Below are 19,857 nucleotides of genomic sequence, written 5' to 3'. Positions count from 1 at the left end.
TGACGCGCAATCAGCAGCAGAAGTTGCGGCAGAAGTTGCAGCAGAAGTGCAGCAGCAGTTGCAACTCCTTCGGCTGCTCAGCAGCAATTACAGCAGCACAAATTCAAAGACGCTCCAAGATGATATTGCCATCGCGATGATCACTTGGCTGTGATGAGTGCTACTTTTACTGCACCGTGAAATATTTAAGTACAATCCGATGTCTTTTCTGAGGATCGAAGTATTTTGTTTTTGCTTAAAATTTAAATAAATGATTTGTTAATAAGGAATTGTTTCCCTTGGATTTGGAAAGCACTTTTTGAAAGAAGAAAATAATCGTTAATAATATTCATTATTTTTTAAATTTGTACACACGAAAAATCTTTAAATTATGGAGAAAATTTAGCTGGATTAAGCAACTCCGATTGTTTCTTTTCAAATAAAACTAATTTACAGAAGTGTTTAGTGTTCTTCCTTGGAAATATAATTTGACAGCCAAGTTCTGGTTTAATTCTAAAGAACCATCCTCAACTGTAAGAAACGATTGATTAATTCGCAGGGTTTTTCGATACCATCAATTGTAATATTGTGGGGAACTCAAAAGTCGAAGTCGTTGGTAAGTAAAGGACACTTGTATTTCAGATTTTTTATTAAATCATTATTATCAGATCCCCCGAAGTCTCCTGGACCAATCTATATCTCTAACTACCTATAATAGCCTAGTTCTGCTAAGACTCCTCCCGACTGTTCTCTTAGTAATTATTTTGACTTAACTTTGTATCAGGGTTTTTAATTACCAACCAGTTTTATGAAATGTTTTTTATTAGTGCCAAAAAATACAGAAGCTTAAAAGTCAGCGATAAAAGTATAAATAATTGGATATAAGTATTATAATGAATAATAAACTTATTTACCTCCTTAAAAAAGAAATGACTACAACTATAATAACTTAACGGGTTGTTTCGATATTATTGATACAAATATTTCGTGTTAAGAATTAAAAATCGTTGGTGTATATTGTGTTAAAAATATTAACTTGCAATTTGCAATGTTTTACATAAGTTAATGTAGTTTAGCAGGCAATTTAATGATATTTCCACCGCATTTTTACCACACTGAAATAAATCTATGCCAAATAAAATTTGCTTGTATATTTCAATATGAATAAAAATGGTTTAAACAAAATCACAAGGAAATTAATATTATTAAATAATAAAAATGTTACAGATGATTTGTGGTGTATTAATTTTTGTAAACGACTTTTAGTATAATGTACTGAACTCATTTCCAAAGTGACCTAGATTTTTTTGCGGTGTGGGGCCAGGAAAACAGATCACGGGCGGACGGACATGGACATTCATTTCGCTTAAGCGCACTAACCGGGTAAACTGGTCGGTGTCTTTGATCCTGGCATTCTATTGTTCCGTTTCAAAGGCCACTATTATGTAAACAATCGGCGGCTTTGATCTTGGCCGCATCAAAGTGTTGCCGCCGCGTTTCATCTTTTGCCGCATGCAGCAAATAGCAAGCAGCAAGCGGCAAGCAGCAGCGCCAGCTGATGCGATGGATGCCCCATGGAAGATGATGCTCATGATGAGCAGGATCATGATGAGGAGGATCGTGATGATGAGGACGGCGAGGAAGCGACAGCGACTGCGTAGTTAAAGCTGCTACATCGCTACCACCGAGCTATATAATTTCGCATAGGCCGATCCGATCACCCCGAGCACCTGGAAAACGGAGCTCAGGCCGCAGCCTCATAACTTTGGGCATAATCTTCAAAGCGCCGACATCGCTTGACATCAATCGAGTCGACCATTCGGCCGCTCTAATCCCAACAGATGGGCTCCCGGATCGCTGGTCGCCGATAAGCAATTAAAATTTCATTTAATGCACAACTTTATTATCGTTTCGGCCCAGTCACGGTCACGTCCTTTGATCCTTTCCATTCCTTTCCTTTCCGTACCTTACCTTACCTTACCAGATTCCAGGATCCGCCGCGCAACTGTTCCCGTTTTTGCGAAAAGCAAAGCGGCATCGGCATCGCACTGTGGGAAACGCAACAGGTGCTCCGAGGATCCAGATTCAGCATCCCATCCCCAGTCTGCAGCGGAATTACTCACCAGCCGGCAGAGCGGGCATCTCTAATTTCATCGGCCAGCGATCATAATTGCATTGCTCTCGATTGATGGAGGTCAGTGATGTTGGATGTTCACCAGGCGATTCAAGGAGATCATAAGGAATTTTATTATATTTGGCTCCGAATTTATCAAAAATTATTTAGACTCACTTATAATTTTACCAAAATATATTGCTAAAGATTTAATTTTCAAGCTAAATTCTTTTTTCCGATAGGTTATTTTAAAATATTTCCTAGCGATAAGTGTATGCTTTACAATGATTGTTTTCAAAGAAGATAAAACGATTAGTGTTTGAATGTACATAGAATAATTTAAAAATTATAATTTAAAATTATTTTAACATAACATTGATGTTAATACAAATTTATTACAAATAATGAAACTTATGGAATATTATGGATTCAAGCATTGTTTTTTCCAGCTCAACAATTGTTATGAAAATAAAAATTAGAACAAATCGTAGATTCATAACGCTTTTTAGAACAAATTTGAAGCAAACACTATGTGTAAAAATTACATAGGTATGTAATACATAACAATAAATGCAAGTAAAGAGATTGTATTTGAGCAATGTCTGCCAAAAAATAGTCTCTAAATTTCTGATTGGAAATATGTCTTAACATATTTATGTTATGTTTACTTTCTCTGACTTATATATTCTTTATTTTCAACAAAAAGTGTAAAATATGTTACGAAAATGAAAGATTTTGTAATACCTCACAGCGACAGTCAAGTGCTCAACTCTATGTGACTCCCAAAGGCCGCCAGAGATGGCTGAAATCGTTTTTACACTTGGCCAAGGGGCAACAACTTTCTGGTGGCACTCTCTCGGATCGCACGCTCCAATGTTGTTGTTGCTGCCGCTGCTGCTGCTGCGGTCCACTTGGCGGCAAATTGCTGTTGCATGGCGATGATGTTGTTGTTGGCCGGCAACGAAGACGTAGACAAAGTCGGCGAAACAACAAAGCGAAAATCTCTGCATTGGGGCACACGCCATTCCGAACATCAAAGCGTGCCGCCAGCACAGATTTTCTGAGGTTACCATCGCCACCGTTGGGGCAGCAGCAACATCAGCAGCAGCAGCAGCAGCAGCAACATCAACAACAGCAACATCAGCAGCAGCAGCAACGCATGCGCAGAACTCTGCTCATTTGTGTTTTGAGGCGCATTTTGCGACGCGCGTGTTAAGTGGACTGTGAATATGAAAGGAAAGTTCCCAAAGGAGCCAAACTAAAAAAATTAAACAATATGCCACGACTATGAGATGCCCACTATTTAAATTCTTTAAAAAAAAATATGTTGCATAAATTCAGGCGTCTCCATCCCGTATAAAATAAAACGATCATATATGCGGTAACTATCTTTAAAATGTTAGAGGAAAGGATTAGACCAACTGTTCAGTAAATCTCTTTAAGGATTATTATAAAATTATGAAGGTATGTTAAATACCTAACATTAATTATTACAGAAATTCAATTTTTTGATTGAAAACACTGATCTTTTCCCCTTTTAATTCGAATATACTCCTTCCCTCGACCCGTAACGGGTATACAAAATTTCTGTCCGCCAAATAAAGTCCAGTTCCTGGACCTCATCCTCCTCCTTTTTCCAGCATCCCCTCCGTTCTTAATCAAGAAACGCATCGGCGGCGTATCACGGTAGCACTTTAAACGTAAATTGCTTTTAACATGGTTATTACAATCTTAACGTTTGTCTGGGCCACGAAGCACTTCAGGCAGCGGCAACCTGTTGTTGACGTTGTTAGTGCTGCCGCTGCCGCTTTTGTTGGTTTTGGTTTTGGCTGGTATAAAGGCAGCAATAGAATTCCGGCTAAGATCGGTCGATCTTTGTTTGTGTCTCTCGGATGGCATGGGATGGGATCGGGACTGGGACTGGGACCTGAACTGGAACTGGGTCTGGATTATTCTTTCGGAAGATTCTTGTAATTATGATTGCGCGATTATGATGGGATCGAATTAGTTGTCGGTGGATTTTGCTTTAATCGAAATTGTGTTGTTCTTATATCCACCGCTCGCTTACTGTTTCGGTTGCTTTCATTGCTAATTAGTTGAGCGCACGGCAAGATCAAAAGCAACAAAAGATTGTACACAGGAAAATATTAAGAATTTTAGTTTTCCCTAAGATTCTTAATTCTTATTTTTTCTCGCTAAATTGGGCATCCCGGTTTATACACCAAACATTTGTTTGTACCTAAGAAAGAGTAATTAATAAAGGAAATGCTATACTGATATATACTGATTTAGTTATGACTTTTTTAAAGAATAAAGTGATTATTAATTGTTAGTCTACCCACACCACTTCCCATGATTTTATAAATTTTCAAAATTATAAAATACTATTTTAAATAGGGTTGATACTTTGATATTCGCATGGTACATTTATTAAGTATCTTTTTTCTCTATAAGAAAATTCTTACAAATTGATAAAGAAAGAAAAGAGCGATGCAGCAATATTCGAAGCTTTCCGAAGTATAAACAATAGATCAAAAAGCAAGGTGCAAACATCCAAAGTTATGGAGCACAACTTTAAACTAGATAGAATGGATACAGAATTTCATCAAAATGGTAGACATACATATCTCAAAAATTTGTATTCTTTGTGCTTTAGTTTTACCTACCTTTTTTCCTTTGTTTTGTAATTGTTTAAGAAAGTGCAAAAGTATTAAAAGCCAACACAACGTGTAAAATGTTGTGTTAAAAAGTGTGCTATAAAAATTGGACTAAATATTAAAAATCTGCTTGCAATATCACTGCGATTACTTTTCTCTGTGTACTTTGGCCAGCCAGTTGAAATGGGAGAGCCTGCAAAAGCGGCAGGATTAAGTGCGGCGAGCGAGCCTTTTTGGGCGATAATCTTGCATTTTAAATATTTCGCAAGAAGCAACACGCAAATCCGCTGACTTGTCACACCTTCAACCGCAGGTAGGTGGGCAGCCAAGGAGGGACTTAAACGTAGCACCTTGTCAGGTGGTGCTGATGGCAATGCCGATCCCGATCCCGATCCCGAGATGGTGATCAAAGCAACAGCCGCTGATTAAAGACAAAAAATGAAAACACGACACACATGGCAAAAGGGGGAATTTGTCGCCTTTTGTGTTGCTGCATTGCAGCGCCGTCAAACGAAAGTATTTAATTTCAGGTAAATTTGTAAGATAAATAATTGTCGCTTACCTGAAAGAAATACGACGACGATGCGCTTCAAAGAACTTCATTGTGTTTTGCATATGTTGGCAGCGTGTGTGTTCGCCTTCACGGCAGAACTTTGGCCGAAAGGACCTTCAAAAGGTCCGCCGATGGTGTAGATTATGGGACAACGATGCCATTGTTGTAATGGGCCCGTCTTTTACCGCCTGCTGCGACCGGATCACAACAGCGGGACACGGGGTGATCAATAATGCCACGTTCAGCTTCAGCTTCAGATTCAGAATCAGCCCTGCTCGGCAGATCAACGGATCACTTTTGATGACTCGAATTCGGGATGGAAAACGGCCAAAGAACGTTGGGATTCGAAATTCCGAGCGCCCTGAAATGTCAAAACAACCGCCACACACGTCGAGCCATCATAACTCCGATTGAATCCTCAAGAATCTCACAGCTGGGGGCGATGATGACGAATCGGAAATGGAACTGGATGCGCCGATGCGTCGGCTATAATCAATAAGCCGAGAAATTTAGGACCACTTACAGGGCAGCACAGTGGGATGGATGCGTTGTAGAAATGTGTAAAAAATTAAAGTGTCTCCAAACCAAGAATAAAACTTCATTAATATGATCACAGTCTCTAATAAGGTTTTCTAAAGCTTTTATTAAAGGGAGGGATATTAAGATAAATATATTGGCCGTGTACTTATTCAACACGAATTTATTTTGATTGTGCTTTCAAACTGTGGTTTCATTCCATACATGGTCATCCTTATCATTAAAACAAAACAAAACACAACTTTAAACCGAAAGTCCTTCAGTTCGAATTCCCCTGAAGAATTCGCGTGCTAATATATTTTTCAGCTGGGTCACCTAACAAAAAATAATTGGTCGGGACAAGGTTAAAGTAATTATGCTTAATTATTTTTAATTGGATCAGCGTTAATAGGGTTTTCCATTTGTAAATATATAATAATAGATACCAAAAATATTTACGTTAAAAAAACATAAACGACCAAAAATAATCAAACATACTGCGATTTTATTGAATTTCTTTTTCAATTTGGATGATTGTAGGCAAATTTTAAAAATAGTTTTCTTTTCTTTTCGAATTAGCTAATTTATACAGCTTTTGCGTTAAGGCTAATATAGGCTATTATAGTTTTAGTCAAAGGTCATCTTAGCTGGTAAAAATAATTGCAATGACTGTTAATCGCTACTATATTATATGCTTAAGTCCCACTGTGCACGGGTCACGGCCCATGGCCCATGCCATTGTCTCCCACTGTGCACTCATCAAATTGTGCCAAGATTTACGAGGCCCTTGATTGAGTTTTCTTGTGCTTTGAATACGGCAAACTTCACACAGGACCACCGCACCGCACGGCGAACTGAGAGATGGGCGATGGACGATGGGCGATGCGAGATGGAAGATGGGAGATTTGGGAAAACGGTTTCCTGGTAGTTGCCCATTGTGATGTTCTGCTGCCCATGCAGCCACTGCCACAACTGCTTCTGATCACGATGCCCCGGACCTGGCCAGAATTTTAGCCGCGCCGCGCTCTCTGTTGTTTATAAGATGACAAATTGCGCTGATATCGCAACATGTTGATTGAGCGCACACGCGGCAACATTGTTAAGAGGAGTTGGGGCTTCCAATGGGGATTGGGGAATTGGGAGGCTGGGGAGTTCGGGCAGATCGTTTTCCAGTTCGGGATCTCGGGATCCCGGGGCCTCGGGGCCCAGGCCCACGACCATCGTCCCGTTCTGTGCGCGTGCGCGTGCTCACTCGTTAAGCTCCATTTCGGGCCAAAGCCGGGCTCCAAGTTGTGCCCCAAGTCCCTGGCTGCAGCATGAAAACCCAGGGAAATAAAGAAATAAATAAAACAGGCAACGGCATAATACAGAACTCTACAACAGCAAAAATCCACTGACAAAAATAATAGAGTTTAAAATTCATTTATTGTTATATAAATTTATATAACTTATATTACTTATATTATTTATAGAATTTTATACCGTTATAACTTTATAACTGTTATAAAACTTATATCCGGTTTTAGGAAATACATTTAAAAAAAAAATGTTTAAATGCTTATTAACTTATTAATAAAATGAAACTTATTCTGATGTTATACTTCTCTTTTTTAATTCAAACTCGACCTTTTTTTTATATGTTTTTATTCAAATGGAAAGTAATATAAGTTGCTTTTATTCCCATTTGCAAACTTATTATGATTACTTTCCCTTTTTTAATTCAAATTCGGAATTTTTTTAAAAATTTGTTTTTATTCAAATGGAAATTAATAGACTTGGCTTTTATTCCCATTCGCACAGCGAATCACATTCAAATACAAATTTTTAAATTAGAAAAAATATCTTGACTTACCAAAAAATCGATGCCAAGTTAAAATTGACAATTATCAAATATAACATTATTTGTAGTTTAGTAGTTTAAGTATTATTTTTGAGAAATTTGCATGCTTATCTTTTTAACATCAGTGCAAAGACTTGTGAACTAAAAAAAATAGTTATTCGTGGCAATATAAAAACGAAAGGAAAAATATAAAAATTTGTTCCTGTGCATTGTGAGAGGGAGAGCGATCTGGATAGGTGGAGAGAAAAAGCAGAAACACAAAGAAGACTCGAGATGCCGACAAAGTAATAAACCAATTAGGACATCAAAGTGTTCAACCGACAGCGGCAGAGGCAGCGGCAGCGGCAGCGACAGAGGCAGAGGCAGCGACGCTGGCAGAGGGCAATCGCTGGAGATCACAGAGAAAATTTGCGCTGATCCGACTTTGATTCTAAGCTACTAAGCGCAACCTACATATGTCGCCCGTTCGCCACGCCCCGCCCCGCCCCTCGAAACATAGAACTCCTTTTCTCTATCCAAAACCATCCTCTATTTCCACTTTCATATGCCGAAATATCATTCTGTAGTTGAAGAGGCAAGCCTCTTTGATCTCGTCAAAAGGATCAAATTCACCAGTCATCCTAGCATGTTATAAACCCCAAAAAACTTTTTTTATATTATACCTAACTTTTTAACAGAACATTTTGTAAATGAATGAAAACCCCTAGTTTCTAATGTGAACAACTTTAGTAGAACAAATATAAGCAATTTCGAAGAACTAGCGTTAGAAGCTAGTCATAAATAGATTATATTTAATAAAGATCCTATTAAAGATTCCTATTTGTTATATTAATAAGTTCCTTAGCAAGAGCTTACTGTTTGAAGTAAGAAATTTTGTTAAAACCGGCTGAATTATAATTTAGCCTCTTGGGTCGAAAAATAGTTTTATATATTAACGCAACAAATCTTAGAGATATTTTTTTTTAAATCCATGTTTTTGTGGAATTTAAAAGAGGAACTTACTGTACCATCTAAAAAAATCTAGAGCATTATGCTGAGGACATGCTTTATTGGTTTATGAATTCACTTCAGGAGCAACAATATATAAAAATATATGACCTCAGGAATATATATATGATTCTTAGCTGTTACTTTCCATTTCCCCTTAATCTCTGGGCATACTTTCATTCCCTCTTCCCCGGGAGTACCATAAATCGGTATAACCCCATATTTTAACACATTGCGTTCGGATTTGCGGAATTTCGCGATTCGCGATTCGGCAAGATGGTCCGCTGGGGTCGTCATGCTGGCGCCTCCTCATCTTGGCTGCCTCCCGCGCATTATCGGCATTATGCAGATATCTCAATTCGTTATCATTTAAATCATCGGCACATGTGCGCCCACGCCAAACAGGAGCTGATCGCCGATCTGCGGCGGATCTGGCCAAAAGCGGCATTCATTAAGAATTTAAATCGCACATAATTAAGGCTCAATAAATAGCCGGGCCGGCTTCAATATGGGGCATATATTATTAGCTGAGACCGATAAAAGGCGGGGACAACAAAAAAAGCGAAGATAACAAACGATAACCGCAACAACAAACGGCATAATTAAATCATAAGACGTTGAGCACATCATTAAAATCGTTTAAAATCGCTACTCGACTTGAAAACAGGCTGCGGAATAAATTTTCAACAATATAAATAAACATTTATAAAATATATATTTATTTATGAGCATATTTTTGTTTATTAATTCAAATGGGGGTCTGTGTGTCGCCGTTTTGATTGGATCATGTGGGGATCAGCCGAAAGACTTCACCCGCTGGAGAGGATTGGAATGGGATGAGCTGGGTCGGCTGGATCGGATGGATCGGCTGGGTCGGCTGGATCTGCTGGGTCTGCTTGCCACGGCACGTGGTAAACGAGATGCTTCAAAGGCGCCGGCCACGGCCCACCTAAACTCTCGAATACGTAGAGCTGGCGGCATCGGCTTTAGCATCAGCATCCAACATCCAACATCCAGCGGCGGCATCAATATATAATCAGGCCGCTCCGTCAGCCTGCGGAGGCGATGTCCATAAAACTGGTTGCAAACGCACATAAACCATTTAAGCCGAAAAGAAATCGGCGCGCTGGCAACTCTAACGAGATAAACAACTCGCTCGGCGGTTCGGAACCCACTTTGAATGGTATTTTGTTTTGTTTTTTTTCAGTTTTTTTTTGTTTCTGAATTTTTTTCGGTGCTCGTAGTTTTTGTGTGTATGAAATCGATTTGGCTCTTTCCGATATTTCGCCTTTTCGAATTGCTTTTGAATTTCAAAGAGGCCGGCATTTCATTTCACAAAGTCAAAACAGTTAATTTATATCATGTCGCGACTACTGGTCTTACTGATTTTGCATTTTCGACAGAGCTCCGGCTACCGTCTTTCGAAATTGAAATATGAAAATGAAATCAATTTGGGGCCAGAAACCTGATTAGCGCCCCCCACTGCAGGCATAGAAGATTGAAGCCGAGATTGGATGAGTCTTGGATTTGGAAAATCAAGAGATCGCAAATTAGTCACATTATAAATGTACATACAGAAATGTGCGGCCATAAATTTGCGTATATCTCTATGGCATTCAGTTGCTGAATGGAGCAGAAATCGAAAATGAAATTTCACACGGAAAAAAACTGTAGAACTGTTAATAGGTTAAAAAACAATTGGCGGAATGGTATACCTATATAATTTTTATAGATGTGCAGCTGATAACAATTAGCATTTTTTGTTGTTCCTAATGTGTTTTTTTTTAATCTAATACAATTTTTTGTCAATATAAAATGAAAGTCATTGATACAAAAAATTTATAAAGATAGAATAGGATAAGATATTATTCCCATGTGAAAATTTTTAATACGAATTACATTTAATTTGTTTTAATTGTATCTTCTCACTTAAGATAATTTATGTATTTCTGTGTGATTCCATAGAAGAGAATAAATGATTATCTAGATCAAAGTTATTGCAAGTACATTAAAAAGATCTGTAAGTCTAAGTGTTAAGAATGTTGCACTGAAAAAAGGATTACCTTGAGAAAAAAACTAGATATGAATTTTATCCCCAAACAGATAAAACCAAAATCTCTTTGTGCTAAACTGGAGTATTTACACATATTCACACATAAATCAATACATATTCCGCCCGATGAGACTTCTGAGTCCCCCCGATTTTGGTTGTATCTTCTTGGATATGTGTTGTGCTCAGGGGCGTATTCTGGATTTGGTTATGGGGACTTTCTATTTTAAGACAACAGTTTGCATAAGATTTCACAAGATTGGGGGTGGCAAACTAGACCCTACTAAAATTATCCTGCTTAAATATTTACTATGGGTGTAGAACTATTAAAAGTAAAAATATATTGCATTTTTCTGTGTGTATCGAACTGAGCTGGATGAGATGCGGGGGACTCAGATTCAGATACCTGGCCTTGACGCTGCGGTGCGACTGCGTAACTGAGTAGCCGCCGCAGGACAGCCGCACCGTCACCATCACCATCATCAATCGCCATCTCCATCGGCACCATCAGCACCATCAGCACCGCCGTCTCCAGCAGCAGGTGCACCGAGTCACCAGTCAGCCAGGCTCAAAAGGTGCCGCTGAGCCTGAGCTAATTTCAAATTACACACTTCATTCGCCCGGGGAACTGGGACAGCGACTGCGACTGCGATTGGGATTGGGATTGGAAACGGTATTGGTATCGGGACATGGGGTTCAGTAAGCCGCTTTTGAAGCCAACCACAATTGACAAGCGTGCCCCGCACCGCACTGTACACTATGCCATACCGCTCTGATCCTGAAGATCAAAGCCGCCGGCCGCCCGCACGCTCGTTCCTCCACTCCTCCATTCCAGCCCAGAACCCAATCCTCCAGCTACGGTGGAAAAGGTCCGAGATGTAGTCACTTGCCTAACGGTCGATCGATGGGCTCGTAATGTGCGTGCAAGATGGATTTTCGGGCACCGTGGGTGTGGCTTATTTTAAAGCAATTAGGCCCATAGTGAAGCGTGTCTTCGTCGCTGATGTACGAGGACGAGGACGAGAACGAGGACGAGGACACTTTCGACTATTGTCCGCGCGCCCCTTTCATCTCGACCGCTAACAGATCATTTGAGCTGGGCATTTCGAGCCATTGAATTGATTAGTCGCAGCACCGGGGGACGCTGGGAAATCACTCAAATCTGTGATTGATACTTTACGGCGGCAATTATGTATGCTGCTAAGCAGCAAGGACTTAACGAATCGAGGGCGGCAATTCCTTTTAATGGGAAAAAGGCGACATATCTGAAGGATTACTTAGGGAGGGTGGGGCGAAGTCGACCTCCCTTTACATTTTGTAATAATGTTTAATTGGTAAAACGGAATATTAGGTAGTTGTCATCGAACCAGGTAACCCATTGCAACACGGAAATGGAAACCACAGTTGGGATCTTAAATTCCAAAATAACTCATCGAAACAAGTGAAACAAGCGCTCGGTAAAACCCTGCCTACAATTGGATATTGAGATTAAACAAACAGATTAGGAATGTCTATCTGCTACGTCTCAAATGATGGAAATTCAAATTTCAACCGATTTGGCTGAAAAAGATTTCTCTGTAAAATCTCTGGAAATCGAAGGAAAACGGCCCCTATCAAGTTGACGATCTCAAATTGACTAAAAAAATGTAATCTAATGTCAAATGTATCAAAACTGTTTTGCCGTTTGCATTAGCTTTGGCATTTGCTACTCCATTGGTTGTATGTTAATTTTTGTCTTTGGTTTTCTATTCTATTTTGTATTTTGGTTTTGATTGATGTGATTGGTTTGTGCCTTATGGACTTTCTCTGATTTAATTTGTATGTCCGTAATTTTAGTTTGTTTGTTTGTTAGTTTATTTAATAATAATTTTTACTTCACAATTTTTTTTAATATTCCTAATTACATACAATTTGGTCTAATTCAGACCAACATTTTTTACTATTTTTGTTTTTGGCTCGACATTAAATTTTTGTTGAACATTAACTCCTTTCTTTCCACTGTGCGGGAGGGAGTGACCAGAGTTTAACGGGAACATTTTCAAAATTATGTCCTACGGTCCTACTGCCAAACTATCGTTTATGGCATCTATCGCTTGCGCACCAACGGTCACACTGCTCGGTGGTTGTAAATTCCGTGGCTCCGAAACTTCGAACGCGAATTACTTAACGATACTGTGGAATTCACCGTGCGAAAACATTGCGCATCCGCCCAACGACCTTGCGGAGTGGCAAAATGTCCTGTGCGGCCACCCTCTCGACGGCCAAGGACTCGACGAACGCGGCGAACGCGAATGCAAATGCCAGTGGAGCACCAACAAACAGCAATACCAACACTAGCACACAGTCGACGGCTGTGGGTGTGGTAGTGAGCAGCAGTGCATCGGGCGGAGGGGGTGGGGGAGGCTCCATTTCGGGCAACACCACCGCATCCTCCTCCGCCGCAGGGGGCGTGGCAACGGGGGGCGGCAACTCGGCGGCCGCCCTCGTCCGAAGATTCTCCATGGAGGGCGTGGGAGCAAGGGTGATCCGCGGACCGGACTGGAAGTGGAACAAACAGGTGAGCGCGCGGGTCAAGTCGAGTTGAGCCATCTGGTTCTGGCGAAAAAACACTCTCCCCGTTCTCAATTGACCGATCAATTGCTTTAATTGCACCCCGCTTAGCTCGGTTCTTGACGTCTTGCCAAACTAGTCAGGTTTCTCTTTTCACATTTTCACCAGAATGGACACAAGTGATCCTAGAAAGTGTGTATACAGTCCTCATTCGGTAGACTGAAGAAATACACATGAAGAAATAAACATGTAGTATTTACATCGCCTACCGCATATTGGTTTACAAACTAAATTAATTTTTTTTTAGAAACTTAAGGAAATTTAATCTCTTTAGGTATATTACAATTTATAGTCAAATTAACAATGTAAACTATTTTTCTGTTCAATATATTCTTAAAAGGCTTCGTTAAAATCTTGAATGCCTAAAATTTTTTGTCTTATAATGTGGAAATATGTTTTCATTGTGAGTCATAACCTTATGCAAGTTTTAAAAATGCAGCACATCTCTTTAGATGTAGATAAAGATAGTTAGATAAATATAAAGTTATTTCCGCAAATTAAATTGTAAATGGACAGTTGCTACCATTAATAAATGAATCACATATTGTAATTTAATATTCCAGTGTATAAAATGTGTTCATTGACATGATATGACTAATCCATAAATCAGATACTTTTCTAATGGCCTTACAGTATCTGCCAGCTTTGTATAAAAAATATTCCGATAGCCCTCATTGAAATGTCATTAAAACCTTTGAACAAATAAACTCACTCTAATCGTAAACCAGGGTATGCAAACCCTAGTTTTTTCCGACTCGCTGATCCCTTTGCAAGATAGCCAAACGAACTTGTAGCGACTGCCTACCTTAACACTTAGTTAGTTGCTATTATGCACTTCATCTATAATTTTCGCATCCTAATCAGCGTAGGTTCAAGCTTATTTACGCAATGAAAAATCGAATGACTGAGACTGACTAATAAAATATTCCCTCCTCTTGATTCTCCCCAGGATGGCGGCGAAGGACACGTGGGCACCGTTCGCAATTTCGAATCAGCCGAGGAAGTGGTGGTGGTCTGGGACAATGGCACCGCTGCTAACTATCGCTGCGCTGGAGCCTACGATCTCCGCATCCTGGACAGTGCGCCCACTGGCGTGAAACACGAGGGCACCATGTGCGACACTTGCCGCCAGCAACCGATCTTCGGCATCCGTTGGAAGTGCGCCGAGTGCATCAACTACGATTTGTGCTCCATCTGTTACCATGGAGATAAGCATCACCTGCGGCATCGATTCTACAGGATAACCACGCCAGGAGGCGAACGAACCATGCTGGAGCCGCGTCGAAAGTCCAAGAAAGTGCTGGCAAGAGGCATCTTCCCGGGAGCCCGTGTGGTTCGGGGCGTAGACTGGCAGTGGGAGGACCAAGATGGCGGAGTGGGCCGACGTGGCAAGGTCAACGAGATCCAGGACTGGTCCTCGGCCTCGCCAAGATCCGCCGCTTATGTTATCTGGGACAATGGCTCCAAGAATCTTTACCGCGTGGGCTTCGAGGGAATGGCCGATCTGAAGGTCGTAAACGATGCCAAGGGCAGTAATGTTTACCGGGATCACCTACCACTCCTTGGCGAAAACGGACCCGGAAAGGGACCACATGGCTTCCAGATTGGTGACAAGGTTACAGTGGATCTGGACCTAGAAATCGTGCAGTCTCTGCAGCACGGACATGGCGGCTGGACCGATGGCATGTTCGAGTGCCTGAGCAACGCGGGAATGGTCGTTGGAATCGACGAAGATCACGATATTGTAGTGGCCTACAATTCCGGAAATCGCTGGACATTTAACCCAGCTGTTCTCACTAAAGTATCGTCCCCCACAACTGCTCCTCCGGAGTTCCAGGTGGGCGACATTGTCAAGATCTGTTCGGATGTGGAGAGCATCAAGATTCTGCAACGCGGACACGGCGAGTGGGCTGATGCCATGCAGCTGACGCTGGGCAAGATTGGTCGCGTGCAGCAGGTCTATCACGATAACGACCTCAAAGTGGAGGTGGGCAACACGTCGTGGACTTACAATCCGCTGGCCGTGTGCAAGGTGGCGTCTTCCACGTCCTCCGATGGGGGCTGTGCTCCGGTTATCCCCAGCGGGGAACGTCTCTCGGCCATTCTTAAGAAGCTGTTTGAACCGAACGTCTCCGGCGATGCCACTGAGGAGTTTGTCAAGGCAGCAGCCAATGGATTTGCGGTGAGTGCAAGGTCAATACTAAGTTCTCATTTTCTTAAACAATTTTATTGTGCTTACAGGCCCGTTGCGAGGAGTACTTGGCCGGCGCAGGTCAACCTTCGACTTCTAGTGCCTCGCCCAGTTCCGGCCCGGATGTGAATGTGAATGGTGTGTTTGCCGGACATACAGCCTTGCAGGCGGCCAGCCAGAATGGCCACATCGAGGTCATTCAGGTCTTACTGCGACACTCCGTGGACGTCGAGATCGAGGACAAGGACGGTGATCGTGCTGTCCACCACGCTGCCTTTGGGGATGAGGCGGCAGTCATCGAGATTTTGGCCAAAGCTGGCGCGGATTTAAACGCACGCAATAAGCGGAGACAAACTTCTCTGCATATTGCCGTCAACAAGGGCCATTTGAACGTAGTTAAGACGCTTCTTACGCTGGGCTGCCATCCCAGCTTGCAAGATTCCGAGGGCGATACACCTCTTCACGATGCCATTTCCAAGGAGCACGACGAGATGCTCTCCCTGCTGCTGGACTTCGGGGCAGACATCACGCTTAACAATAACAATGGCTTCAATGCCTTACATCATGCTGCTCTCAAGGGTAATCCCAGCGCCATGAAGATCCTGCTGACCAAGACAAACCGTCCTTGGATCGTGGAGGAAAAGAAGGATGACGGCTACACTGCCCTACATCTGGCAGCACTCAATAACCACGTTGAGATTGCTGAGTTACTCGTTCACATGGGTAAGGCCAATATGGACAGGCAGAATGTGAATCTCCAAACAGCTCTGCATCTGGCGGTGGAGCGTCAGCATGTGCAGATTGTCAAGCTGCTGGTGCAGGATGGCGCTGATCTAAACATACCCGATAAGGACGGGGACACTCCGCTGCATGAAGCGCTCAGACATCATACACTTTCGCAGTTGAAGCAACTACAAGATGTGGAGGGATTCGGCAAGCTTTTGATGGGCCTAAGGAATGCCAATAACAAGAAGGCCTCTGCCTCGATTGCCTGTTTTTTGGCTGCCAATGGAGCCGATTTGACTTTGAAGAATCGAAAGCAGCAGACTCCATTGGACTTGTGTCCAGATCCCAATCTCTGCAAGACCCTGGTCAAGTGCTATAACGAAAGGAAAACCGACGACTCCGAGTTGCCCGGAAATGTGGCTGGCACAAGTTCGAATGCCAGGGCGAGAGCCGCCAGCGGTAGCCTAAACCAATCCTCTTCTACAAGTTTGCCGCTGGCCAATCTCGCTGCCAGCGCCACCTTCCCCGCCGCCTCCTCGTCCTCCATATTTGCCCTCAATGGCATCGCCAACGAGATGAGTCAGTCCCTGCACGAGGATCCCCCAAAATCGACACCCAGTCTGGAAGAGTGTCTGGTTTGCTCGGATGCCAAGCGGGATACGGTGTTCAAGCCCTGTGGCCATGTCAGTTGCTGCGAAACCTGCGCTCCGAGGGTGAAGAAGTGCCTCATCTGCCGGGAGACGGTCTCCTCACGCGAAAAGATCGACGAGTGTCTGGTTTGCTCGGATCGAAGGGCAGCTGTTTTCTTCCGCCCCTGTGGCCATATGGTTGCTTGCGAACACTGCAGTGCTTTGATGAAGAAGTGCGTCCTTTGTCGTACCCAGATCGACGAGATCTTGTCGTTTAGTCTCTGCTGCGGAGGAAGTGGACGACCAGAGAAGGTCACTGCGGCAGGTGGAGGAGTGGCTACCGTGGGTTTGCCTCTGCCCGATGATCGGTTCATGGAGGCAGCAGCAGCGGCAGCCTGTGCAAATACCTCAGGCGGTCACAACGTAGTCATGAACAACACCGTGGTAACTCCGGTGGCGGGCAGCAGCAATCCATTGAATAGCCAGAACAATCTGCTGGCAGCTGCGGCAGCCTCTTCAAATGTCTCGAATCTGGCAGCCGCCGGCAGTGTGATGGTGGCCCCTTCCAATGTCAACAATTTCCAGATGGACGATGTGCAGAAATTGAAGCAGCAGTTGCAGGACATAAAGGAGCAGGTGAGTTGCTACACAATTAATTGTAGTGATTTAAATCCACTGATCGTGTATCAAAATTCCAGACAATGTGCCCCGTCTGCTTCGATCGCATCAAGAACATGGTCTTTCTGTGTGGCCACGGCACTTGCCAGATGTGCGGTGACCAGATCGAGGGTTGTCCCATCTGCCGCAAGACGGTCGAGAAACGCATTCTGCTCTTCTGAAGCCCCTTCCCGGCACACACATTCCGCGCACAGTCTGCACAGCCCTGGAAGTATTAGGATATTTAACGGACTCACATTCTTATACACACACATATAACTACACAATATATCATATATATAACTATATATCGATGGTCTTATAAAGCAAAAATATATTTTTAACAAATATTCAAACAAAGACATTAAGCGGAAATACTTTTGCCCGGCTCCTTGCTAATCAGATCCTTGAGTATGTCCTTCTTGGCCTGGAAATAGTCACGGAACCATAGGATGTGATCCTTCTTCTCCTGGGCGGTCACGTAGGGGTTCTTGGACAGGCCGACGCAGACGAGCTCCATGAAGTGGCGGATGGGTCCCTTGCTGGGACACCAATCCTCCAGATGCTGTTCGAGGAAAATGTGTTCCGAGAAGTCAACGTTCACCTCGTCAACCCAATCCTGCTCGTTGTTGATGGGAAAGCGCCACACCTTGCTCTGATCCGTCCACAGGACCATCTGCTCGAAGTAGTTTGCCGGCGGATGGGAGGCCTGGAGGCTGAGCTCCCGCTCGCTAAGCTGCGACCAGGTGGAAAGGATGTCGGTGGAACTGGGCAGCTGGGTATCCTTGAAGATGCCCAGCGGTTCGCCACCGTACAAATTGACACTGCCCGTAAAGGATTCGGCCTCCCGCTTGATGTGCCTCTGTGGCCGCTGATAGCCACCATCTCTGCCCTGGTGCTTGGACCTGGAGGCCAACGAACGACGCACGTATTCTCCACGAGTCTGCTCTTGTTGTGGCTGCTGGCGACGATCGATCTTCATACCCACAATCAGGTCACTGTGAAAATAGATTAGATTCAATTAGTCTTACAATTTTCTAAACTAAATACAAATCTGACCACGGAATTCCAACCGCAAACTAAATCTGAGTGACAGAAAGTTTTTAATCTACCAAGGCATTTCAATGAGGACTATTTAAATGCAGAGATATTTAAACTGTATGTAATTATAATCACTATTGAAATTCCAGTTTTGAAACTTCTTACGTTTCACTGGTTTCATTAATTTGATTTGAAGACAAATCTAGGTATCTATATATCTAGGTGGCTTATAGATTTGCATAAATGTTATTAATTTAAAAGAATAAAATGTCACAAATCTTTCAAAGCTAACTTTTTTGACTAGGAACTAAAGGGAATCAAGGATTTAAAATAAACCAACAATTCCTGTGGTTCCTCAGAAAATTATGAACTTAAATAGAACTAGAAATGAAGTATCAGATTTCCGCCCACCTTAAGTTAAGTTCCTTTTCGCCAGCAGGGGCTGATGGAGCATCAGCCGACTGAATTTCTCCTTTCGCCGCTGGAGAGGATTCGCTGCCATGACCGAGGAGTTTGGCCAGTAGCTCCGACTCAGTCTGCTTCTTGTCGCTCTCGTTGGTGCCCAGCATGCTGGCAATGTTCTTGGCCGCGGTCAAAACATTCTTGGAGGCCGCCTCTTGTTTCTGGGCCTCCCTTCGCTTGCGGTTGGCATCGCCAGGTCGTGGGAAGTCAGATGCCGAGAGCTGATCTGTGGCCTGCATGGTGCCCAGCAGGCGGTTCAGCCGCTGGGCAGCCGTCTCCTTTTCCTCGGGCTTCTCCTTCTTCTTTGTGGGCTTCTCGTCGTCCGAGGAGGAGTATCCATCGTCGTTTTTGGACTGCGAGGAGAAGCTGACCAACCCCACGTTTTTGTAGGCAGCCGGCAGCAGGGAACTGCAATAAGTTGGGCGATTATTAATGCTTGTAGTAGTTCAGATTTATAGCCTACCGTAAGCTCAATCTGTGGGTGCTGCGTAGAGCCAACATTTTACCCGATTTCTTTGATTAATTTAACTAGAAATAAAAACTAAAAAATCGCTCGCGTAACAACAATCCAGCAGAGAGTTGCCAGACTTTTGCATTTCTTTCAGACTACCATTGATTATAACTTGGCTATATTTTATATTTAACTTAAATGGAGTTTTATGAATTTTAAGTTTAGTACATGCAAAAATCGTAAGTCCTTAAGTTAAAACAGATATGTTTAAATGGTCATAATACTTAAATTCAGCTTAGAATTCTATAAAACTGCATTTTAAATCTAGCTACTTTAAATCTCATTTAGCTACTTACATTTAGAAACAGTTGGCAGTCCCTGCACCTGTATGACCG

General features: G+C 42.6%; 2 protein-coding genes across 3 annotated transcripts; one reads left to right on the top strand and one right to left on the bottom strand.

The window, feature by feature from the left end:
- The first annotated feature begins 12,788 nt into the window (after nt 1–12,788).
- On the top strand, nt 12,789–17,816 carry LOC119555450 (E3 ubiquitin-protein ligase mind-bomb). Of its 2 annotated transcripts, none has more exons than XM_037866825.1 (4): nt 12,789–13,252; nt 14,255–15,487; nt 15,547–17,487; nt 17,550–17,816. In XM_037866825.1, the coding sequence occupies exons 1-4, from the start codon at nt 12,929–12,931 to the stop codon at nt 17,688–17,690; spliced, it is 3,639 nt and encodes a 1,212-aa protein (XP_037722753.1). In that variant the 5' UTR covers nt 12,789–12,928; the 3' UTR covers nt 17,691–17,816. The 2 variants fall into 2 exon arrangements, with proteins under 2 accessions (XP_037722753.1, XP_037722754.1); XM_037866826.1 differs by lacking the exon at nt 12,789–13,252 and adding an exon at nt 14,011–14,170.
- On the bottom strand, nt 17,798–19,605 carry LOC119555461 (28S ribosomal protein S31, mitochondrial). The gene is made up of 3 exons (XM_037866867.1): nt 19,475–19,605; nt 18,961–19,419; nt 17,798–18,506 (listed from the first exon to the last, which is right to left on the bottom strand). Exons 1-3 carry the CDS (start codon nt 19,510–19,512, stop codon nt 17,873–17,875), a joined length of 1,131 nt encoding a protein of 376 aa, XP_037722795.1. The 5' UTR covers nt 19,513–19,605; the 3' UTR covers nt 17,798–17,872.
- Between the last annotated feature and the right edge of the window lie 252 nt (nt 19,606–19,857).

This window comes from Drosophila subpulchrella, chromosome 3L (genome assembly GCF_014743375.2).
Source record: "Drosophila subpulchrella strain 33 F10 #4 breed RU33 chromosome 3L, RU_Dsub_v1.1 Primary Assembly, whole genome shotgun sequence".
Taxonomy (NCBI): domain Eukaryota; kingdom Metazoa; phylum Arthropoda; class Insecta; order Diptera; family Drosophilidae; genus Drosophila; species Drosophila subpulchrella.
The sequence above is the reverse complement of the archived record's forward strand: the minus strand, read 5'-3'. Positions and strand labels throughout refer to the sequence as shown.

What these genes read in the sequence shown, in the direction of transcription:
- LOC119555461 (XM_037866867.1), bottom strand. Translation starts at nt 19,512, where the DNA reads ATGTTGGCTCTACGCAGCACCCACAGATTGAGCTTACG. An exon ending in ACCCACAGATTGAGCTTACG is followed by an intron (nt 19,420 to 19,474) that starts GTAGGCTATAAA and finishes AACTTATTGCAG; the next exon opens with TTCCCTGCTGCCGGCTGCCT. An exon ending in GAAAAGGAACTTAACTTAAG is followed by an intron (nt 18,507 to 18,960) that starts GTGGGCGGAAAT and finishes CTATTTTCACAG; the next exon opens with TGACCTGATTGTGGGTATGA.
- LOC119555450 (XM_037866825.1), top strand. Translation starts at nt 12,929, where the DNA reads ATGTCCTGTGCGGCCACCCTCTCGACGGCCAAGGACTCGACGAACGCG. An exon ending in ACTGGAAGTGGAACAAACAG is followed by an intron (nt 13,253 to 14,254) that starts GTGAGCGCGCGG and finishes GATTCTCCCCAG; the next exon opens with GATGGCGGCGAAGGACACGT. An exon ending in TGCAGGACATAAAGGAGCAG is followed by an intron (nt 17,488 to 17,549) that starts GTGAGTTGCTAC and finishes TCAAAATTCCAG; the next exon opens with ACAATGTGCCCCGTCTGCTT.